The following is a 21,562-nucleotide window of genomic DNA, read 5'->3' as shown; positions in this document are numbered from 1 at the left end:
ATGAAATTAAAAGACACTTGTCCCTTGGAAGAAAAGCTATGACAAACCTTAAAAAGCAGAGACATTACTTTGCTGACAAAGGTTCATCTAGTCAAAGCTATGGTTTTTCCAGTAGTCATGTATAGATGTGAGAGTTGGACCATAAAGAAGGCTGAGCACCAAAGAATTGATGCTTTTGAACTGTGGTGTTGGAGAAGACTCTTCAGAGTCCCTTGAACTGCAAGGAGATCAAACCAGTCATTCGTAAAAGAAATCGGTCCCGAATATTCATTGGAAGGACTGATGCTGAAGCTGAAGCTCTGATATTCTGGCCACCTAATTGGAAGAACTGACTCATTGAGAAAGACTCTGATGCTGGGAAAGATTGAAGGCAGAGGAGAAGGGCATGACAGAGGATGAGATGGTTGGATGGCATCACCAACTCAATGGACATGAGTTTGAGCAAGCTCTGGGAGATGGTGAAGGACCGGGAAGCCTGGTGTGCTGCCGTCTATGGGGTCGCAAAGAGTTGGACACGAGTGAGTAACTGAACAAAAAAAAGAGTGAAACTGGAAAAAGGATTCCTTAAGGCAGAATCTCCCAGAATTTGGTTCCTGACCCTCTTACTTAAAGCCTTAGTAGTAGTAATGGAGAATCTAGGCTTCTTCCCTTTCCACTGGCCCGGAAGCCAAACCCCTCCATCTGTCCTGTAGACACTTGACACTGAAGTCTCGGGTTCTTAACAAAACATGAAAGCACCCCATAGCAAGGAATGAACTGAGTTCTACAAAGGAAGGAACATTTTCGGGCTAAAAATGCTGGACAGGACCTGGGGACATCCTGCCAGAAGTTTCCCATCTTGGACTGACCTCCTTGTGCTGCTTATAAATTCTAAATCATGTCTCCCACTCCCAATGATACACAGGAGGGGAAAGGCAGTTGGTCTTCAAGATGTGTTCTTCTACTAGCTAATTAAGAAGAGAAAGTGAGACAAAAAGTCAGAGAGCTGAAAATAGCACCTAGAAAGGGCAGGAGGCTGTCTGACAATACACACAAGTGCTGAGTTTCTACACCCGCAGAGATCATACCCAGCAGACTGCCTGAGAGGCAGGGAAGAGAGCGGCAGTCTTTTCAGATTTATGAACAACTTCATCATGTGGCACATACACCCAAGGAGCAAGGAAAGAGCTTGCCCAATATAAGGCCATGGCCTGGGAGGGTCTCTCTGCCATCTGCTTCTCGGAAAAGACTGAGGAGGGAATCCCTGGTCGTCCAGTGGTCAGGACTTGGTGCTTTTACTGCTGGGGCCAGGTTCAATCCCCAGTCAGGGAAGTAAGATATCACAAGCTGCAGTGTGGACAAAAAAAAAAAAAGACTGAGGAAAAGAAGTGAAAATGTTGGCAGTTCTCAAGCCAGGAGAAAACCTCCAGAGGTAGATTAAATAGTGGCCTAAAAGCTTCTTCCCAGAAACCCCATCTGGGTTAGTAATCATTTGGGTTGTTTTTTAGGAGCGTGAATTATAGTGAGAGGTAGATAAGCTGCCATCTGTCGGAAGTGATTCTTTTAGGCTGAAGCAGAGGTTAATCAGAGGTGATACTTCTCCCAGCCAAGACCTGTCTCTGCCCACCCCTCCACTCCCCAGAGAAGTTAGTAGTAAAACCTCTAGATTTGTACTGTGGTCATAGCCAGACACCTGTGGCTGAAATTTGCTGTGTTAGATGAGCTGTAACTGCTAAATGCCTACTGGATTTGAAGACTGTATTTTTTTTTTAATCTTTTGTTTATTTATTTTTGGCTGCACTGCATTTTTGTTGCTGTGCGTGGGCTTTCTCTAGTTGCTGAGGGTGGGGGATACTATTTGCTGTCTTCAGGCTTCTCATTGCAGTGGTTTCTCTTGTTGCAAAGCATGGGGTCTAGGATGCGAGAGTTTCCATAGTTGTGGCTTGAGGACTCAGTTGCCCTGCAGCATGTGGAATCTTCCTTGACCAGGAATTGAACCTATGTCCCCTGCATTGGCAGGCAGACTCTCAACCACTGGACCACCAGGGAAGTCAGACTCTGTATTTTAAAAATGTAAAATATCTCATTATTAATCCTTATGTTGATTACATGTTGAATATTTTGGCTATATCATATACTCATTGAATAATAGTTTGAATATATCAGTTAAAGAAAATATATTATGAAAAGACTTTTCATTTTTACTTTCTTTAATGTGGCTACTAGAAAATTTTTAATTATTTATATATATATATACATATGTATATATATATAGCTTGCATTATAGTAAACAGTGCTGACCTGGACTGGAAAATCTACACACACACACAGAGATAATAGGCATATACATGCAGAATTCCCTCCACGCCCCCCACCCTCATGCATAAAATGATTAATGTCCTCCTTCTGCTAGGCTTTGAGAATCTTGTGCTTCTTCTTGTGCTTTGAGAATCAATCAAGCCTCTCTTGACTGACCACATCCCATGGCCTAAACCCCAAATACACATATGTGGAAATGAGAGAAGCTACTTTCATTTTTTCAAACAGCTTCCCAGGTGGCACAGTGGTAGAGAATCCACCTGCCAATGCAGGAGATGCTTAAGACTTGAATTCGATCCCTGGGTCAGGAGGATCTCCTGGAGTAGGAAACGGCAACCCACTCCAGTATTCTTGCCTGGAGAATCCCACGGACAGAGAAGCCATGGAGTCACACAGAGTCAGACACAACTGAGCATGCGCGCGAGTGATGGGTCAGTTCTCACTATTGTAAATTGTGCTGGCCTGTCTTACCTCTCCACTTGAAGGAAGGAAGGTTATAGCATCAATTCTCTCTGTACATTCTTTTTTTTTTTTTTTTTTCATGTATTTTTATTAGTTGGAAGCTAATCACTTTACAGTATTGTAGTGGTTTTTGCCATACATTGACATGAATCAGCCATGGATCCACACGTGTTCCCCATCTTGATCCCCCCTTCCTCCCCACCTCCTCATCCCATCCCTCCGTGTCTTCCCAGTGCGCCAGCCCTGAGTACTTATCTCATGCATCCAACCTGAGCTGGTGCTCTCTGTACATTCTTATAGATTCTGCTGCAGAAGTCTTCACTCTTGTTTTCAACTAGTGAGGCCAGCAAGTATTTGGTGACCAGTCACTCTGCCCACACATGCCATCACTACATTTTGTCCTTTCTGAAAAGCATCCCAATTATTTAGCACTTCTCAGTTCCTAAGAATCTAAAACCAGGAGTGTGCTCTCCCTTTATAAAGTCAATAATCTTTTAATGTAGGACATCTTAATGTTGAGCGCAAAAGCACAAGAAAAAGGATGAGCTTGGGGGTGGTGGGAAGAGAAAGTACCTTGGAGGAACTAGGAGCTGGAAGCCTCATTTCCTCCAGGAGAGCAATTCCCCAGTATGGGCCTCTGGTCATTTCCCCACACACACAACCCCCACCCCAGCATTTACCTCATAGGGATACCCTCCCCCATGGCTGGAAGGAAAACAGAGGTGTGCCCAAAGTCACCTAGCCACTAGGGCCTAAAGAGAGCTCCCACCTCTTCTCCCCTAAACCCTGCCTCTCCTCTCAGACTGAAACCTTCCATCTGGGGACCACAAACTAAACGAAGGATTGAAGACATTTTGCTGCCTGCAGCTGTCTCCTCAATTGCTGACTGAGAGGAGGAGTGAGGGGAGTTCATTATAATTCGCTTTTCTGAATGTTTAATATTTCAATTAATATGATTAGCCCCAAGCCTGAATGAGCAGCAGGGCGGCAGGTCTGCTGACAAGACCCAGAGTAATGAGATCAACAGGGCCGTGGGGTCTTCCTAGGCTCTGTCCTCAGAGGGCGGATCTGTTCAGCATCTCCATAAATACCAAGATCAGATTAGGAGGCCAGGGAAGGAGCAGTGGGGGTGGGGAGGTGAGTGGAAAGTTACTTTCCAGATGTGTTTGCACTCTTGACTCCCTGGCACTGCCATCTCGTATTCTGACCACTCTGGTCAGAATGGTGGTCAGGTGGTCCTCTACCATCTCCCACCACCCACCCACTTTAGAGGACCCTACAGGGAGGACCTGGACATTCATACAATGAAGTATAATCATGTCTATACACACACAAACACTTTCTCTCTCTCTCAAACATACATACCTGGCAGAATGTGAATTCAGGCCACAGGAGGGAAGGGTGGAAGGGGGCTAATGAAGGACTGAGCAGTAGAAGGAAGGCTATGTCCCACCCAGGGCTCAGATGAAGGCACAAGAGGAAGAAAAGTCAGGCTCAACCACTCCCCACATTCTCCCTAGGAGATGTGATAGGGGAGTTAAACCTGTGGATTTGGAACCAGACTGTCTGGCCTCCACTCTCAGCTAGCTATATCTCTTTCTAATGCATGACCTTAGGCAATTCATTTAACCTCTCTCTGCCTTGGTTTCCTCATCTTTACTGGAAGATAATGATAGAGCCTACATCATAGGGTGGTGCTGAGGGTTAAACAAGTTAGTCAATATAAAGCACTTGAACAATGCCTAGGACATGAACCAACACCAAGAGCCCTCTAAGAGGTGTTACTATTACTTCCCTTTCCAGAATAGAAGCTGGCCTGCCCAGAGAGCCTAGGAAAAGGGGTGCTGGGATTCAGGTGGGACAGATTTCAGATGTGGAGACATCAGCCTCATTCTGGGGTGACGAAAGGGTGACAGGAGGCAGGGTGTCCCGCAAAAGCTGTGAGCCCTGGTAAGTGAGCACCAGATGGCGGGCAAGGGCTGCCCCATCCAGGAGGTTTGAGGTCACAGATACTCTCTGCATTGAGGAGGAACTGTGAGCAAGCCCAGTGCATGGAGGGGTCAAGCTCCTTCGACATCATCAGGCAAACTGGTCATCTACAGGAGGGCTGTCTAGGGGAGTACTGGCCCCCAAGTGTGCTTCTGTGCAACCCGACTCTCAGAGTCCCACTCAGGGAACCTAACTGGGGCAGGGGGAGGAGAAGGAAGGAGTGTTTGGGTCTCCTCTGCACTTAAAGGGGAGCTTGACGGTTGTGATTCTGCCCACTGAAGCAATCAGGAATCTACTCTCATCAGAGGTTCTTTGCGTTGACTATTTCGTCAAGAAATATTTGTTAAGTTCCTACTATGTGTGAGTAAGACACTGTGCTAGACACTGTGAACAGTAAAATGGGGAATTAAACGGTGTCCTGGTCTTCAAGGAGCCTCCCAGTGAGAAAGCTGTCACCACCCGTGACACTGTCACCACCGGCTGTCACCACCACCGCTGCCTCTCTGCCCACGCACTTATTACACACAAACCCCCCAGAGGGCAAGAAGGGGGCGTCAGCAAATGCCAGCAAGATCGAGTTTTCCTTGCTTTCTTTTCTGGAACACACACAATTCCCTCTCTGCACTCTTCTCACCCTGCTCTCTCTTCCACAACCCTGTTTCCATATTTCCCTCTGGGTCCCTTCTGCCCTTTCCCCCAGGCTCCGTGACCTGCTTCCCTCCCCAGCTACACCCTTCTCTTCACCCACCCCTAACCTGCCCAACTGTCTCTATGCCCTCTTCTTTCCCCCGATTTCTTTCCTTGGCTCCCCACTCTCAGTCTCCCCAGACGCCGGCTCCCTTCTCTTCCTCCCCCTTGCTCCCCTCTCCTGGGTCTTCTCTTCCAGCACCGGGGACAGCTCCAGCCCCCGGAACAATGGACCCCACCTTAGGGCTCCTCTATAAATTCTCCATCTTAGTGCCTTGCCCAACTCGTGATTGGGGAGTAAGACGGGGGAAGGGTTATTATCAACAGGACCAGCTGCTCTTCTGGGGGTGGGAAAGGAGTCAGGGAGGAAGGAGATAGAAAGAGGGCGTGGCTCTTGTCTGGATTGTGCGTCCCTCTCCAGGGTAGAGAATTTGTATTCCACCCCTGAGACTGACATCACTGATGTCAGGGGAAAGGAGGTGGGAGTGGGGAGGGGGGTGTGGAGGGGGGAGGTTTTTGTTGAGGAGAGCGCGGCCGGAGAGCAGAGCTCCGGGACCCAGGTGACCGGGAGAGCAGGCAGCCCCAGCGGCGGGAGCAGCCAGCAGCAGCCCAGGCCCGGGGACAGGGGTGGGGGTGGGAGGGGGGCTGAGGGGAGGACCTGAAGGGGGGCGGCAGGGCCAAAGGGACCCCCGGAGCCCTGCCGCCATCAGAGACCAAGCATCTGGCGTCAGGGATCTTCGGACCCAGCAGAAGGACCAGCCACAGGGGAGGTGTCCTCCAGGAAAGCCAAGGAGAACTCCACCTGCCCCACATCAGGCGTGCCCCCCTCCCAGCGCCGCTGGCCACCATACCAGGACCCTCAGCCCTCAGCCCCCTTTCCCGTCACCCTCCTCAGGCCCCCCCTGCCCTCCACCTCCACATCTCAGCCCCCGGTTCCCAGTGCCTCTGCTACCACCCCGACCCTCCAGGTCTTGGCCACACTGCCCCCCATCCTGGGATCTCTGCCAGCTCTCCGGGAGGGAGATCATTTGTTTGGGCTATGCCCCCTGGTGGCATGACAGTGTCTGCCTAGACCCCTGACCCCTAGCCTTCAACTCCCTGGGCCTCCTTTGTGTGAAGAGCTGCCCCTCTGCTAGCACTGTGGTTGGGGCCACAGGGAAAGCCAGCCCCGGCTGGGCCCCAGCCCCGGCCACTTGCCTCCTTGCTGGGCAGCTCCCCCTGGCCTTCGGGCTCTCCCTGCTCCCCTCGGCCCCTTCTCCTGGGCCGCCCCGATGAAGGAACCGGATGCCATCAAGCTGTTTGTGGGGCAGATCCCGAGGCACCTGGAGGAAAAGGACCTGAAACCCATCTTCGAACAGTTCGGTCGGATCTTCGAGCTGACTGTCATCAAGGACAAGTACACCGGGCTGCACAAGGGTGAGGGGTCAGGCCAGGCTGGAGAGGCTTCAGGGAGTGGGCTGGGGGGCTGGGAGGAGGGGACAGGCCAGGCTGGAGGGCTGGAGTGGCTGGAAAAGGCCGATCTGGAAGGAAAAGAGTTCCTGGGATGAGGAGTGTGGATGGAAGAGCTAGAAGAGAACTCAGCTCGGGTGACCAGGGGACTCCAGGTGGAGGACTCAGGAGAGCCTCATGGAAGGGGAAGAGTTGTCAAGGGGCTGCAGAGGTGTGGCTCCCCGAGTTGAGGCAGATGATGTGGATGTGTACGCAAGGAAGGATGGAGGAACGAGAGAGCTGGTTTGAGAGACAGAAGGTGGGCAGGGGTGTGTGTGGGAGGGAGGTGTCGCGCACAAGATGAGAGTCTTAGTAGCCTCAGATACTACTGGGACAGGGGTATGGACCCGGGGTCACATGCTCAACCTGGAGAGAGTGGATGGATGGATATTCATGGACTGGGCAGGGCAGCTCCAGAACTAGAGGGGCCTGGAGTGACTGTAGAATGACGGGCTGGTGAAGCTGTGGGAAGTGCAGTGACTGGGAAGTTACGGGAGCTGGGGGTGAGGAGAGGCCTCAGGGCTGTGCAGCTAAGCAGGGTCAGGCCCATGGTCAGTCAGGTCCGGGGTCAGGCTTTGGAGAGCCCCTGGCGGTGGGGCTCAAAGGGGCCACACTGCCTCCCCCTCCACCAGCCCAGGGACTCCTGTGCCCCGCTCTTCCCTTCCTTCTCTAGTCTGCTCTCCACCCTCGGAGGTGGAAAGAAAGGAAGAAACAGGGAAAATGGGAGAGGGGAGGGGTGATGACCAAGATGGAGGGAGGTGGAGGCGAAGGAGGAAGGGGAAAGAAGACCAGCAAAGGAAGAGAGGAAACCACAGACACGTACTTGTGTGGAGATCACATGCCCCTTCTCCTCCCCCCACACAAAGCCCCAGCTTCCGACAGCCCAGGCTTCTCTCTCTTCCATCACCCCACCGTGGAAGACTCCCGGTCTCGGGGTCTCTGCCCCGTGCTCCTCAGCCCAGAGACTCCTGGGGAGAACGTGCACCCCCTCTCAGGCACCTCCCCGCCCCAGCAGTCAGAAGGTAGCAAGAAGGGACCAGCTCCCCAGTCCTCAGGCTCAAGGGGGAGGGGAGCCTTTTAGGGAGGGGAGATGGGGACTCACCCCCACCCGGCCTCTCTGCCCCTGCCCCTCCTCAGGATGTGCCTTCCTGACATACTGTGCCCGCGATTCAGCCCTGAAGGCCCAGAGCGCCCTGCACGAACAGAAGACGCTTCCAGGGGTGAGTCCCACTCCAGGGCCAGAGGGCTGAGAAGGGCCGTAGAAGGGGCACCACCGTCCCAAGACCCTGAACATATCTTCCACCTCCTCTGGTCACTAGGAGGTCACTTCCTCCTGGTAGCTCCCCTCCTCTTTGCTGAAGATGCATGCATGTCTTCTCACCGAGATAGAAGGAAAACAGCCATGAGTGGAGTAAATATAACCTTTGCCAGCAGCAGAGGCGGCCCCTTCCCCACCCACCCACTCACCCCTGGGGCCACATGGAGAGGGAGGACTTGGCTGGCTGGGTGGTGTGGGGAGAAGACTGTGGGCAGCAAGTGCAGGGCAGAGGGGGGCAGGAGGCGCTCAGGCACTCTTTCTGGCTCCGGGGAGGAAATCTGACTGTGAGATGGGGGAAGGGTGCTTGCACCCTGAGATGAGCAGCTGGTACCCACTGGATGGGCATCTCTGAGCTGACTTCTGAGGTCGAACAAGCTCACCTCGTGTCTCCCAGGAGAAAATACAGGAACAGTGCCACAGGGCATCGGGGTGGATCAGGGCCTGGTGGGCCTGGGCTGGGAGTAAGCCCTGAGGAGGGGGGCAAGGGGCAACAGGCAAGGGCAGGCAGCCGTCAGCATGGAGGACCTGGCCTGACCCCACCGAGCGTGCCTAGGGAGGCAGGGTGGCCTCTAATGTGGCCTCCCTCCTGCAAGGTCAGAGCTCTTTGTCTTCCTCTCAGCCATCCTTGCAGCTTGTCCCAGGCCTGGGTGGGGGGAGGGTGAGGACAAGAATAAAGACTCTCAGACTGCCCCCCTAGTTATGCATCCTGGGGGGAAAGGATGTGCCATTTCCTTTCCATATCTTGGCTTCTGTGGCCTCCCCTGGAAAGTACCTCTTGAGAGCTAACTCCATCCTTCCCTCCAGCCAATATTTGCTGAACAGTCTGAGTGCTGGAGACACACCTGTCACATCCCCTTCTCCTTCCCTTGTGTGGGAAATAGAGATGTAGCCTGTTTTTCCAGCTCTTCCAGGGAGGGAAATAGACAAAACAGATGGAAAGAGGGTGAGGGGAATCCAGGAAAACAGAACTGTCTCCATCACTCTCAACTTCACACCCTCCGTAGCTCAGTGACCCTCTGTGGCCCTCGACCCTCAGTACCTCTAGGGAAGCAGATCCACTGCCAGGTCCCCGCCTGTACCCACTACCTTATCCCGGCCACAGCCCATGAAGTGAAGGATCTGAGCATGTGTGAGCAGGCTCGGGTTCTAAGAATCACGTGTGTGTGTGCACGCTCACTTGTGTGTATCTGTGTGTGCTCGTGTGTATCTGTGTGTCTGTGTGTGTGCTCATGTGCGTGTGTGTCCGTGTGTGTGCTCATGTGTGTGTGTGCTCATTTATGTGTATCTGTGTGTGCTCATGTGTGTGTATATGTCTGTGTGTGCTTGTGTGTGTGTTCATGCATGTGTGTGCTAATGTGTGTGTGTATGTGCTCGTGTGTGTGTCTGTCTGTCTGTCTGTCTTTGGGCACAAGCATCTCCAGGAAGCCTGGTTTCCATCACATGATTTCACGACCCTCTTTTTTCTCTTTCTTCTGTGGAGGCCCCACACAGATCAACAGTTTTCACTTCCATTGCTGTTTCTCTGTCTTTTTCTGTTGTCTCCCATCTCAGCGTTCCTGTGAAAAGAGGAGTGGGGAGGAACAAGGGAGGAGGTAGAAAGCAGGGCTGTGGGGTCATGGGTGAGAGAGGTGGCAGGGATGGGCAGGAGCCCCGGGGCCAGCAGGGGGCTTCCTCCCTGGCCCTGTCCCCCTCCAGGCACCTGTGTGGCTCGGGCATGGCTCCATCCTGGGTATGGAAAGGTGCTGCCTCCTCTTCCTGAGGAAGTAAGGCCTGGGCTCAGAGGTGAGTGAGGGCACCCCAGTTAATAATTGTCCAGCCCTGCCCCAAGCTCCCAGGTGATGCTGAGTTCTCACTCTGGCCCCTGCGCCAGGTGACAGAATCCAGACACCCCAGACAGAGCTTTTAGTAGGAAATGAGGGATTCTGTCCTCCAAGGAGGGCCCATGTAGAGGGGCCCGTGTTGGGGTTTTAGGGGAGCAGACCAGGGCAGCCTAGGGGAGTCAAGCTTGGCCTGATCCTGTGTCCCCCCTGGTCTTTTCTCAGCCACTTGCCTTTCTGGCAGCAGTGTTTTCCTTCAGATGAGTGTGCAAGTGTGTGTGTGTGTATGTGTATGAGTGTATATGTGTGTTCAGTCTCCAGCTCTGGCACAATTGTGTTGGGAAGTTCCCCCTACTGTCTAATCTCCATGCCTCCTGCTGCAGGTTTTTTCTTCAATGGGGGCGTTCACTCTCACTCCTTTCCCCATCTTTGTCACCCCAGAATCTGGAAGGTGCCACCATATTTGGGTGATGCTTAATGTTGCAGAGACAAAGAATGGGAGCTGGGCCTATGGCCATGGAACCCCATTTCCTTCTCTCCTTCCTAAGAGTTCCCAGGAGAGGCTCTGTCACAGGACCCTGAATTCTCTCTGTGAGCATTCTCCCTGTGGCCTCCTGGAGCTGGTGGCATGAAGGCCTGCCTTTCCTGCTTTACTTGGGCCAAAATCCCATGGCGGGGACATGAGTCCCCCCTTCACCTTGCCGTTGGGCAGGAGGATTATGGCTCTACGGAAAGGCCCTGTGTGTGATCTGAGTGGTAGGGCACCAGGCCTCTGCCTTCAGAAGACTTAGATTTGTGGGCATGGGGAACTCTTCTTGGAAGCGGGGTCTTTGCTCTTGGTGAGAAGGACTTACTTACAAGTGACCATGTTGGTGGGGGTCTTATAGATACTTGGTTGGAGTATAAATAACCCCTTCTTCTCTGGGAGGCCCTGGGGAGGGCTTATCACCTGGCGGGTAGTAGCTAGGGAAGAGAGGCACCCAGCACCTGGTTGCCAGGTAAACAGGGCTCAGCTGGACTCAGGGGAGGGGGCAGGTGTGCCCGAGCTGAGCTAACAAAGGCAGAGCTTCCCACAGGAAGTGCCAGGCCAAGAAGGAGAGGCTGGGAATGGGGCTCTGGGGGCCACCAAGGGAGAAGGCTGTCTGTGGGGGAGTGGGGAGAGCCTGCCGTCAGTGTGGTCTGTGCTGTGGTCTGTGCACTTGCGTGTTTTTGTGCGAATCTACATCAGCTGTGGATATTTATTGATATGCTATTTTTGTGCCTGGGAGCCTTGCAGGGCAGGAACACCATTCTCTCTCTCTGGATCCCAGGTTCCCCATCCCCAACCAGAACAACAAATCCCCAGGGGCCTGTTGGGAAGGGGTTAGCGCCAAGCCTAAGAATTCCCCAAAGCTGTGACTCCAGTGCTGTGACTCAGGTCCTACTGCTCCGGTAGTGGGGGTTGAGAGGTTGCTGCTGAGATGCCCATAAGGGGACTTCCTGGTCGCTTAGACCAGAGAACAGGAGAGGAGGAGAGTGAAAGAACAAGAGGCCTGAGTGGCTGACTACTACCCCTGGCTGCATGCACACACACAGACACACACATACACACACACACGCCCTTGAGGAGATTGAGCCTCCGATGGGATAATCCCAGATTGCTGAAGGATAAAACTGGGGCAGATTGGCCAGAGGATTTGTGTGTCTGTTACCACCCACCCCCGCCAGCTGCTCTCAGATCCAGAGACTAGGGGGAGGGGTGAACAGGGAGGAAGCATTGGTTGAGGTGAGGCCTAGATTGGATCTGGAGCTGAGAATACCTCACCTGCAGAGTCCAGCTGGACAGACTGGCATGATCTGCCACCTGGGAACAAGGTGCATGTGAGAAGTGGGCAGGGACAACTATCATTCCTGCACTTCTCTGGGTGATGCGCTGACACATGAAGTCTCAAGGTTAGAATACTAGGGCTGAGGGGAACCTGACTCTAGACCACCAGATCCAGCCCATTTCACAGATGAGGAAGCTGAGGCCTAGAGGAGAGAAATGTCCAAGGTCACCTAGCTAGTGAGTGGCAGGGCCAGTCCTCAAAGTCTATCTAGTGCCTTTCCTGAGTGTAACTTTGGTCCCACCCTTGGAATGTGGATGAATGGTTACTTCTGTTTATTTCTTTGACCACTAGAACAAGGGCTGTTCCACCAGCAGGTGAGTGGGGTGACCAGGTGTAGCCCCAACAGTCAAAGTCCTCAACAGCAAAATATATTCAGACCTGAAATACTGAGTCCTCTCCTACCTCTCCAGTTCCTAAGATGCTCCCCACCCTGGTGAAGGAAATCAACCTGCAGGAGTCATTCCCAAGTCCTCTCACCAGACAGGAACACAGAGAAGGGAACTGTCTGCATCTCCACTGGAAGCTGAACAAAGGGAGATGCTGCAGGAATAGGGAGAGGGTAGAGTTCAGGAGGACTTCTGGGTACCCGGAGAATCTCAAAGGAGCACAGGACAGCAATTCCTCCCTTAGAGCTGTCTTGACAGTGAGACACCAAGGATTTGATCTGGAAGAGGAAGATAGGAGCTTGGACAGTATGGCTCCTGTAGAACCTACTCAGCGCCTCCCTCCAGAATCAGGAAGCTCTCCTGGGCCCCTCCCCCACCTTTCAGCCCCCACCAAATCCTCCATCCCCAACATACCCTGTTCCCACCCCCCCTCCCCACTGTCTCCGGGTGTGTGGAGCAGCAGAAGTGATGACGTCACCACGGTCGCCAGGGCGACGGGGATGGATAAATCAGGCTGAGTGGGCGGTTGCCATGGCGCGCATTCTCCCGTTGCCACGGAGACTGGGCATCTGCTCCCTTTGTGCTGCCCGAGTGCCTTCCCCCTGGGGTCAAGGGGTGTAGGGGGCCAGAAAAAGAGGCAGACACACCTCCAGGGGTCAGACGGAAGTCGGAGCATCTGTGGGGTCTCCTTCAGTCTAGAGTCTTCCTTGGGGCTTGCTTGATAGGGTGGCCTCTACTCCTACTTTGTAGAACTGAGGCAGCCTTGCTGAATAGCCCTTGGTTGGGCTCTATCTCAGGACCCAGGTCCTGTGGGCAGCCCGACTCTCCCCCTAAGGAGAGCAGCACCTCTCCTTGGCCAAATCATCTGGGGCCCAACCTGAGCTTGGAGTCCTGCCCCACGAGCATCCTCCTTCCACATCCTCTCCTTCCTCGACCTCTAGTCCCCTCGGGTCCTGATCCCAAACAAGATTGAACCCCGTCCCTTCCTTCCCACCAACAGTTTAGAGGGCTGGGCCTGGGGCTTACTCCCTCTAGCCTCTCTGCAGGTCCTGGCCTGGGGCGGGCGCCTGGGGCAGTCAGAAGTGGTCCCCAGCAGTTCCTTTCTCTTCTTTCCTTTAGATGAACAGGCCAATCCAGGTCAAGCCAGCCGACAGCGAGAGCCGAGGAGGTAGGTTCTGTACCTTTGGAAACGTGGGCATGAGTCAGGGTGGCCAGAGGGGATGTGATCCAGCCCACTGCTGAGATGGCAAAACTGAGACCCACAGGGCAGTGTAAGTCAGTCCTTCAGAACCGGGGTGTCCTCTCTATGTAACTGTAGCCTATCCCCCAACCATCCCCTTTTCATACTCTAGAGCTGTTGGTCCCAGGGTGAGGGGAGTCCCAGGGAAGAGCGCAGGTGAAGGGGAGAAGGGAAGGGGTCTCTGCCTGTCCCAGGCTGGAGCAGGGCAGGGAAAGTGCCCCCAAGGCCCTGAGTCTGCCCCTCCTCCTATGCCCTCCCCGCCAGAAGACCGGAAGCTCTTTGTGGGGATGCTAGGGAAGCAGCAGACAGATGAGGACGTCCGGAAGATGTTCGAGCCTTTCGGGACCATAGACGAGTGCACTGTGCTCCGGGGCCCAGACGGCACCAGCAAAGGTAGCCCGCCGACCCCCTCCCCCACCGGGCCCTCCGCCGTCCTGCCCCCGCCCCACTGGTTCCATGGGCGATGGGGTGCTCGGGGCCCAGACAGCACCAGCAAAGGTAGCCCACCAACACCCCTGCCCCACTAGTTCCATGGGCGATGGGGACTATGGGGGCACCCTCCAGGGTGGGCACTCACCCCTTTCTCCTCCCTCTTGGACTCTTCAGGCTGCGCCTTCGTGAAGTTCCAGACCCATGCGGAGGCCCAGGCAGCCATCAACACCCTTCACAGCAGCCGGACCCTGCCGGTAAGTCCCACCACTGCCCTAGCCCTCAGGCCTCTTGCAGCCTCACTGGGCCCACACCAGACCCTGGCTCAGAGGGGGCAGTCCATTCTGGATAGGATCTTTGAATATCTTTAAAAAGAATTTTCTAGCAGAAGAATCAAATCTCTTAGGGACAGCTTCCCCTTGGAAAGACCATCTCCATGCCCCTTGTCCCCATGCCCAGCCCCCATCTTCGGTCCAAAAGCCCTTGCCCTCCTCTCCAGCCTCCTCCAGCCCTCAGCCCTCTTCACTTTTCACCTCTTCTCCCTCCTCCCTCCCCCAACATCCCCCTCCCTCACTGGCTGGGCATCAGGACACTTGCTTAGCGGCCCCATGTGCCCTCTGCACCTTCATCCCGCTGCCCCACCCCCTCCCCTCACATTAGCAGTGGATTAGCTAGCTGACTGCTCTCACAGAGGGCTCCCCAGCAGAGCAAACCCCTCAAAAGGAACTAACTAGCTCCTGAGGAAGTTTGGAGTTCGGTTTCCCCAAACTCCATCAGGTTCTCCAGCAGAGGCTGGGCAAGCAGGCACTTAGCAGGCACCTGGGCTAGAGGACACAGCATCAGATAGAGAAATGTGTTCCAGAGCCCAGGATTCTACAAGGATCCTTGCAAATGTTCCAAGCTAGTTTTTATTTACTAATAGCGTAGGCTGGTATTCAATGTCGAGCTGTGTCCCCTGAGCACACCGTGAGGACTGGGGAGCAGCTACAAGGACACTGGGGGTAGCTACAAGGCAAGATGAGCTTGAGATTAAACATTTGCTATAGCTGATCCACCCTGGGGATGATTTCCGGCTCAGGATCTGCATGCAGAGGCCAGGAGTGCCCTTTGCATTCTGGGAGCATCTTCCCCTTTCCAGCACATGGCTTCGTATTCCTCGATTTTTCCTAGTCTCTTGCACAACCTGTCGTGGGGGGAGGGCAGGGTGAAAGCCTCCCCGTTTGACGTCTGCGCTCTGACGGCTGCCCTCCCAACGAGGCTAAGCCAAGAATGGTGGAACTGAGGCCAGGTCCTAAAGGCTCTGGGGAGGAGAGACGCTGACTCCATCCCTCTCACCACGTGTGGGGCGGGTGCTCAGGGTGCCTCATCCAGCCTGGTGGTGAAGTTTGCCGACACGGAGAAGGAGCGCGGTCTCCGCCGAATGCAGCAGGTGGCCACCCAGCTGGGCATGTTCAGCCCCATCGCTCTCCAGTTCGGCGCCTACAGCGCCTACACCCAGGCTGTGAGCATCTCCCTCCGGGGTCCTGCCCCCACCCCCCAGTGCCAAGGCCCAGGGTGGAGAGGGGAGCCGGGCCAGGGTGCAGGGGCCCCACTCGCCTCTCTTCCTCTGTTCCCAGCTGATGCAGCAGCAGGCGGCCCTGGTAGCGGCTCATAGTGCCTACCTCAGCCCCATGGCCACCATGGCTGCCGTGCAGATGCAGCACATGGCCGCCATCAATGCCAACGGCCTCATTGCCACCCCCATCACCCCTTCCTCAGGTAAGGTCCAGGCAGGGCACGGCAGGGCTGGGGGTGACGGGGGCAGGTGGGCAGGGGGCCACAGGGACCCCCATCACCCCCTTCTCAGGTAAGGCCCAGGCAGGGCTGGGCTGGGCTGGCGTGCAGGAGGCAGGTCACAGGCGCTTCCGCATGGTGGAGGTGGGGAGGGGGGCTCCGGGCATCGCTCGGGGAAGCGTGGGGTCTGGGAGGGGTCAGGGGTCAGACAGTAGCCTGCTTCCTCCCCTCCGCCTCCAGGCTTGCTGACCGTTTTTCTGCCTCTGTGTGTGTGTATCTGCTTCTCTGCCCTGTCTCTGCTGTTTTCTCCTCCCCAGGAACCAGCACGCCTCCTGCCATCGCTGCCACACCCGTCTCTGCCATCCCTGCTGCCCTGGGCGTCAACGGCTACAGCCCAGTGCCCACCCAGCCCACCGGGCAGCCGGCCCCTGACGCTCTATATCCCAACGGGGTTCACCCCTACCCAGGTGGGGTTCTCTGCCCGCCTGCCCACTGCGCTCCCCAGCAGCCATCCCCCCCACCACTGACTGTGGGCAGTCAGGACCCCCCTTTCCTCTCCCGACTCCGAGGTGACAGGCACTTCCTCCCGCTCTGTCACCCGGGGCAGGGATGTTCCTTCCCCGTCTCGGCCAGGGAAGCGGAGGCATAGAGGGGCAAGGCAACTTGTCCAGGGTGGCACAGCCAGCCATGACTCAAGTCTTGCTGATGCCAGGCTCTCCCCTCTGCCCGCGACTCGGTGCATGTCCACCCTGTCAGTTCACCCCCGTGCCCTCCCATGAGGTTCTCCTCCCCACCTGCCTGGCCCCGGCTCCCAGAAGCACAGGTGGGGCGCCCCGCTGCCTCTGAGCCCCACTCTCATGGTCGGTGCTGCTCTCCGCAGCCCAGAGCCCCGCGGCCCCCGTGGACCCCCTGCAGCAGGCCTACGCAGGGATGCAGCACTATACAGGTGAGGAGCCCCGGCCTCAGCCAGGGTGGAAGGGTTGGTGAGAGGAAAAGAGGCCTGGGCTTCCTGCTTTCTGCCAGTCACCCCCTCAGGCTGACCTCAGGCCAGACCTGCGAGGACACACCTTTATGGGCATGGTCTGAGGCAGCCCTCCTCTGACCCCTCTCACCCCTGTCAGCTCCATCAGCCAGGCTATGGGCAGAGGGACAGGGCTGGTTAGGAGGGCCAGGGGCAGGGGCATCTCAGGGACCCCATCAACTCTGTCTGTTCTCCCCAACCCCCGCCCCCCAGCAGCTTACCCAGCAGCCTACAGCCTGGTGGCACCCGCGTTCCCGCAGCCTCCTGCTCTGGTGGCCCAGCAGCCCCCGCCGCCCCCCCAGCAGCAGCAGCAGCAGCAGCAGCAGCAGCAGCAACGGGAAGGTGTGGTGTGGCCTGCGGGGGCTCCCAGCTAAGAGCTTTCAGGGGTGGGGTGCCCTTGTGGGCTCGAGGCCAGCTCTGGCCCCATGCGTGGGGACGCGAGTGGGTAGGAGACAGATGCGGTGTCTGGCACCCTGGCCTACATGTTGGGGGCTGCCTTCCCCGGCCCCTTGCAGCCTGTCTCCCCATCACTGAGCGCCTCCTTCTGTCTCTGCTGCCACCCAGGCCCTGACGGCTGCAACATCTTCATCTACCACCTGCCCCAGGAGTTCACGGACTCAGAGATCCTCCAGATGTTTGTCCCCTTTGGCCACGTCATCTCAGCCAAAGTCTTTGTTGACAGAGCCACCAATCAGAGCAAGTGTTTTGGTAAGAACACAATGATCCAAAAGAGAAAATAGGGCACATTTTGGCCAGACTCCAGATAAGGACAAGGTCTGATGCATTTGAAGGCACTTAGGGTTGCAATGGGGCTTCCCAGATGGCACTAGTAGTAAAGAATGTGCCTGCCAATGCAAGAGACTATGAAAGACATGGGTTCGATCCCTGGATGGGACAATTCCCCTGGAGGAGGGCATAGCAACCCACTCCAGTATTCTTGACTGAAAAATCCCATGAACAGAGGAACCTGCCAGGCTACTGTCCATAGGGTCGCACAGACTTGGACACGACTGAGCGACTTAGCATGCACACATGCACATGTGGTTGCAATGGGCCCAGTATTTGAAATCCAGATCATCCAGGAGTCTGAAAGAACCATTTTTTCCACTCCTGATATCCCATAGCAGCTGCTGCCCAGGCCCATCCCTTCTTCCAGAAACCACATCTTTCCTCCTTTAAGAGCTGGTCAAATCCATGCTCAGAGAGGACTGGAAGAGGCTTAGGAGCTGGGGTAGTTCAGTTTTCAAAAGGAAGGCTTAGGGAGCAGCGTTTAGTGGTCTTCGTTCTTTGAAAGGCTGCTTCAGGGGAGAAAGGGGACGTACTTGTCCTCTGGGCTTCAGATGTCATTTAGGGTCTGGAATGGAAGTTTCAAAAAGGCAGGTTCTGAGCTATCCAGGCCAAGGAGGGGGCTTCCCTTCAAAGAATGCAGAAAGGAAGGTCCTGGGGTATGCAAGAAGGTAGACTGGACTCATCCACTCAACAACTACTTACTGAAAGCCTCCGGTGTGCCGGGCAGTTTCTGGGCATTTGGGAGACATGAAAAAAGTAGCATGATTACAGGAAAGCAAAGAGTAGGCCTTGGCCTCAGCTCAGGGGAGTGAGGCGGGCTGGGCCAGGCCTTATGACCCTCTCACCTTAGGCTTTGTGAGTTTCGACAATCCGGCCAGCGCCCAGGCTGCCATCCAGGCCATGAACGGTTTCCAGATTGGCATGAAGCGCCTCAAAGTCCAGTTAAAGCGGCCTAAGGATGCCAATCGGCCCTACTGAGGGCACCCAGGTGGGTCCCGCTCCCGTCCTGTCAGCTCTCTAGCCCCTCACACTGCAGCCAGGGCCCCCACCCCTTTTCCCATCCCCCTCAGGGATGCCCACCCCTGACTCTGGGCACTCAGGGACCTGGAGCAGCTTCCTCAGCTGTTTTCAATCACCCAGGTCTCTCTCTTTCACTTTCTCTTTCACACACACACACACACGCACACACACACACACACACACACTGTGACCCCAGAGAAAGCCAAGTCTGTATCTATCCGTGTCCACTCCCTAGAACTTCCCCAGTATCTGGTCTCGTTTGTCTGGTCAGTGTCCATGTGTCTATGTGTCTCTCTTTCTGGTTTTCCTTTGGGATGGAGTAGAATTAGGGGAGTAGGTTTTGGGGACTAGGGGGACTGGTTTAGGGTACTGGAGGGTCCTAGAATCACTGGCTCCTAGAATATCTGTTGTCCTGAGAAGTGGGGACATCAGGTCCTGGTGCCCTGGACTCCAAGTGGTAGCTGTAGACCCATGGGACAGGGGAGAGTGACAGAACAGATTCGGGGGAGTCTGAGTGTCAAGCCTCTGGGGAGCACCTTTGGTTCAGGTGAGGTGGCTGGAATGCTGGACTGCCTGTGAATTTTACATAACAGGCCCCCTCCTTCCCATTGCCCGCCACCACCCCAACCTCATGGCCACAGAGCTGTGAGCTTTGATTACTTTTGTGTTGTTTAATCTCTTTTGGACCAAACCCCTGAAAAAACACAACCCAAGAACAATACCCACATTTTCTGTTTTTCCCCCTTTCCCCCCAATCCTGGCTGCTTAACTCCCCCCCACCCTGGGGGCCCCCCAGCCCAGGGCCCGTGTCCATTGTCGGCCGAAGCCCCCATCCCCGGACCCCTGCTCCGGGCCCCTGTAAGTTGCATGGAACGAGCGTGTTGTCTTTGGAGCCGATTGTTTGTTATTTGGGGAGGGGGCCGCGGAGGGAAGCGCCCCCCAGCCCAGGGTCAGGGCCGGGGGCAGCTCGCGGGACGTGCTTGGTCAACAGTGGTTGGTGACTGTGGTCTGTGTTCCGTGCATTTCTCTCTGGCTTTCTTTGTTCCTTTTCAAAAAGGAATGAGAGCACCCCCTAGGGGCTGGGGCGGGTCTCACCCCACGAGACTCCAGCCCCGGTTCCACCCCGGCCTGCTCTGCCGCCCTTTTCGGACGCCCCCTTGGTCTTTTCCAGGTGTCTGTCCCCGTACCTCACCCTCCTTCCTCCGAGTCCCCGCTGCCTGCCTGTGTGTCACCTCGTGTCTTTGCCTCTCCTCCTCCAGCCCCTGTCTCCACACCCTCCAGTCTTTCTTCTCACGGGCTGTTTGAGTATTTCCTTCCTAACATCCTTTGGTTTCCGGAATCATCCGCCCCACCCCTCCCGTCTCCTCTCCTCCACCCTGGCCCCTTGTCGAATGGCTGGGGGGCCAGACGGTTCAGTTGGGCCCGAGGCCTTCCTGATGACCTGCCTTCCTCAGCGCCCCCAGCTCCGTCTGACCCCAGGGCCTGTGAGCTGCACCCGCTGCCATCTTGCCCCAGCCTCACCTGTGCTTCCTTCCTTCACAGGTCTGGAGACACCAGAGGAAGGGGCGCCTCACCCCTCTCCCCACGGCTGGCCCCGGCCCTCTCTGCACATCCGCCCTGGGCCTTGTCTGGGCTCTGGGGCAAACGCTGCTTCGTGGCCCTGGGGGCACAGGACACCGGCCCACTCCCATCACCCCGCCTCCCCCAAAGGGCCTTTTCCTGCCAGGTGCCCTTTTGGCCTTTTGTGAGGGAGCATGGACCAGGCTCGAAGGCTCTGGGGTATCTGCCTTCTGCTGAGGCTCCTGTGACGGGCCTCCTGTGCCCAGCTTTCGCACCTGCCTCCCCCACCCGTGGGCCTCATCTACCTGTGTGGCCCGGGAGGGCAGCAGGGGCCGCCGACACGCTCCCCACCCACCTCACCCCAGCCTCTTCCCCACGTTAGGGGTTTCTCAGAAGCTGGTTCTCACACTCCCTGCCACCCTCAGCTCGAGGTAGGACAACCCTTAACCCTGGGCTCCCAGCCCTAAAACACTGCCTCCCCTGAGGGCCCCCTCTAAGGAGGGTGTGGGGGAGCCCTGAGGGCTGCCTCTTCGCCAGTCAGCCACAGAGACCCTCCTCCTTTCATGAGGAAAAGACCTCCCCCAAACCCCTAAAAATGTTTACAGTCTCTGCTGGTCCCCTCCGTGTAAATACCACTACCACCCGTGCGTTATCCAGCCCGGCCCAGCCCGGACGCTGCCATCTCTCTTTCTGGGAGTTTAGACAATATTTCCCTTGGATTTTTTCTCTCTCTTGATTTCTCCCTTTGCTTTGAGGGGTAACTGGGTATTTGGGAGGAGGGGTGCGGGGTGGGCTAAAAGGGTTTATTACCTGATCATTTTCTTTAGAAAGAGGTTTTAGGGAAAAGAAATGGGGTGGGGGTGGGAGTGGTAAGGGGAGAGTGGGGAGTCAGTTTCAGACACTTCTCTATGCTTAACTTATTTATTTATTGCATTTTACTTTTAAAGAGTTGGTCTTTTCTGTCTAAATAAAGAAAAAAGTTTAAAAACTTCAAGTAAGTGTCCTGGAAGGATGGCGGTAGGGGATGTGGTGCCCACGGGGGATGGGGAGAGAAGGAGGTAAGGAAAGTGAGGTTGGGGAGAGAAAACTACAAGAGGAAGGCCCAGACTTCCTCATAGGAAGTCCTTTGAGCACAATCTAGGCCTTGATCATGGCTTCATGATCTTATTCCTCTGCCCTTCTTTTGGGCTTAATTCTGGAGTGCTCTACAGAGCAGGCACAGAAGGGAGAAAGCAGGTCAGCGGGCCTCTTCCCCATAGCCAGCCCTGTCCATCTGAAGGCTGAGGACACGCGGCCTCACACTTCAGACCTCCACTTGCCCCTCGTTCACATGGGGGAGCTGGCCCAGCACCCAGCCAGCGGGGATGCTGGGAGCAGAGTGTACCACCGCCATTTATAAAGCAATTGCTCTGTACCT

At 55.5% G+C, this 21,562-nt stretch overlaps 1 protein-coding gene across 6 annotated transcripts; it reads left to right on the top strand.

Annotated features, from left to right (window-relative positions):
• The first annotated feature begins 5,929 nt into the window (after positions 1-5,929).
• Positions 5,930-21,139, top strand: CELF3 (CUGBP Elav-like family member 3). Of its 6 annotated transcripts, XM_043458420.1 has the most exons (14): positions 5,947-5,996; positions 6,747-6,852; positions 8,062-8,144; positions 13,433-13,481; positions 13,818-13,946; positions 14,160-14,239; positions 15,340-15,483; positions 15,599-15,740; positions 16,073-16,222; positions 16,636-16,701; positions 16,990-17,118; positions 17,341-17,484; positions 18,416-18,553; positions 20,128-21,139. In XM_043458420.1, exons 4-13 carry the CDS (start codon positions 13,433-13,435, stop codon positions 18,541-18,543), a joined length of 1,161 nt encoding a protein of 386 aa, XP_043314355.1. In that variant the 5' UTR covers positions 5,947-5,996; positions 6,747-6,852; positions 8,062-8,144; the 3' UTR covers positions 18,544-18,553; positions 20,128-21,139. The 6 variants fall into 6 exon arrangements, with proteins under 6 accessions (XP_043314329.1, XP_043314326.1, XP_043314324.1 ...); XM_043458394.1 differs by having other exon boundaries at positions 5,930-6,852; positions 13,821-13,946; XM_043458391.1 differs by having other exon boundaries at positions 5,930-6,852; positions 16,993-17,118.
• The last annotated feature ends 423 nt before the right edge of the window (positions 21,140-21,562 follow it).

Source organism: Cervus canadensis, chromosome 2, assembly GCF_019320065.1.
Source record: "Cervus canadensis isolate Bull #8, Minnesota chromosome 2, ASM1932006v1, whole genome shotgun sequence".
Taxonomy (NCBI): domain Eukaryota; kingdom Metazoa; phylum Chordata; class Mammalia; order Artiodactyla; family Cervidae; genus Cervus; species Cervus canadensis.
The sequence above is the reverse complement of the archived record's forward strand: the minus strand, read 5'-3'. Positions and strand labels throughout refer to the sequence as shown.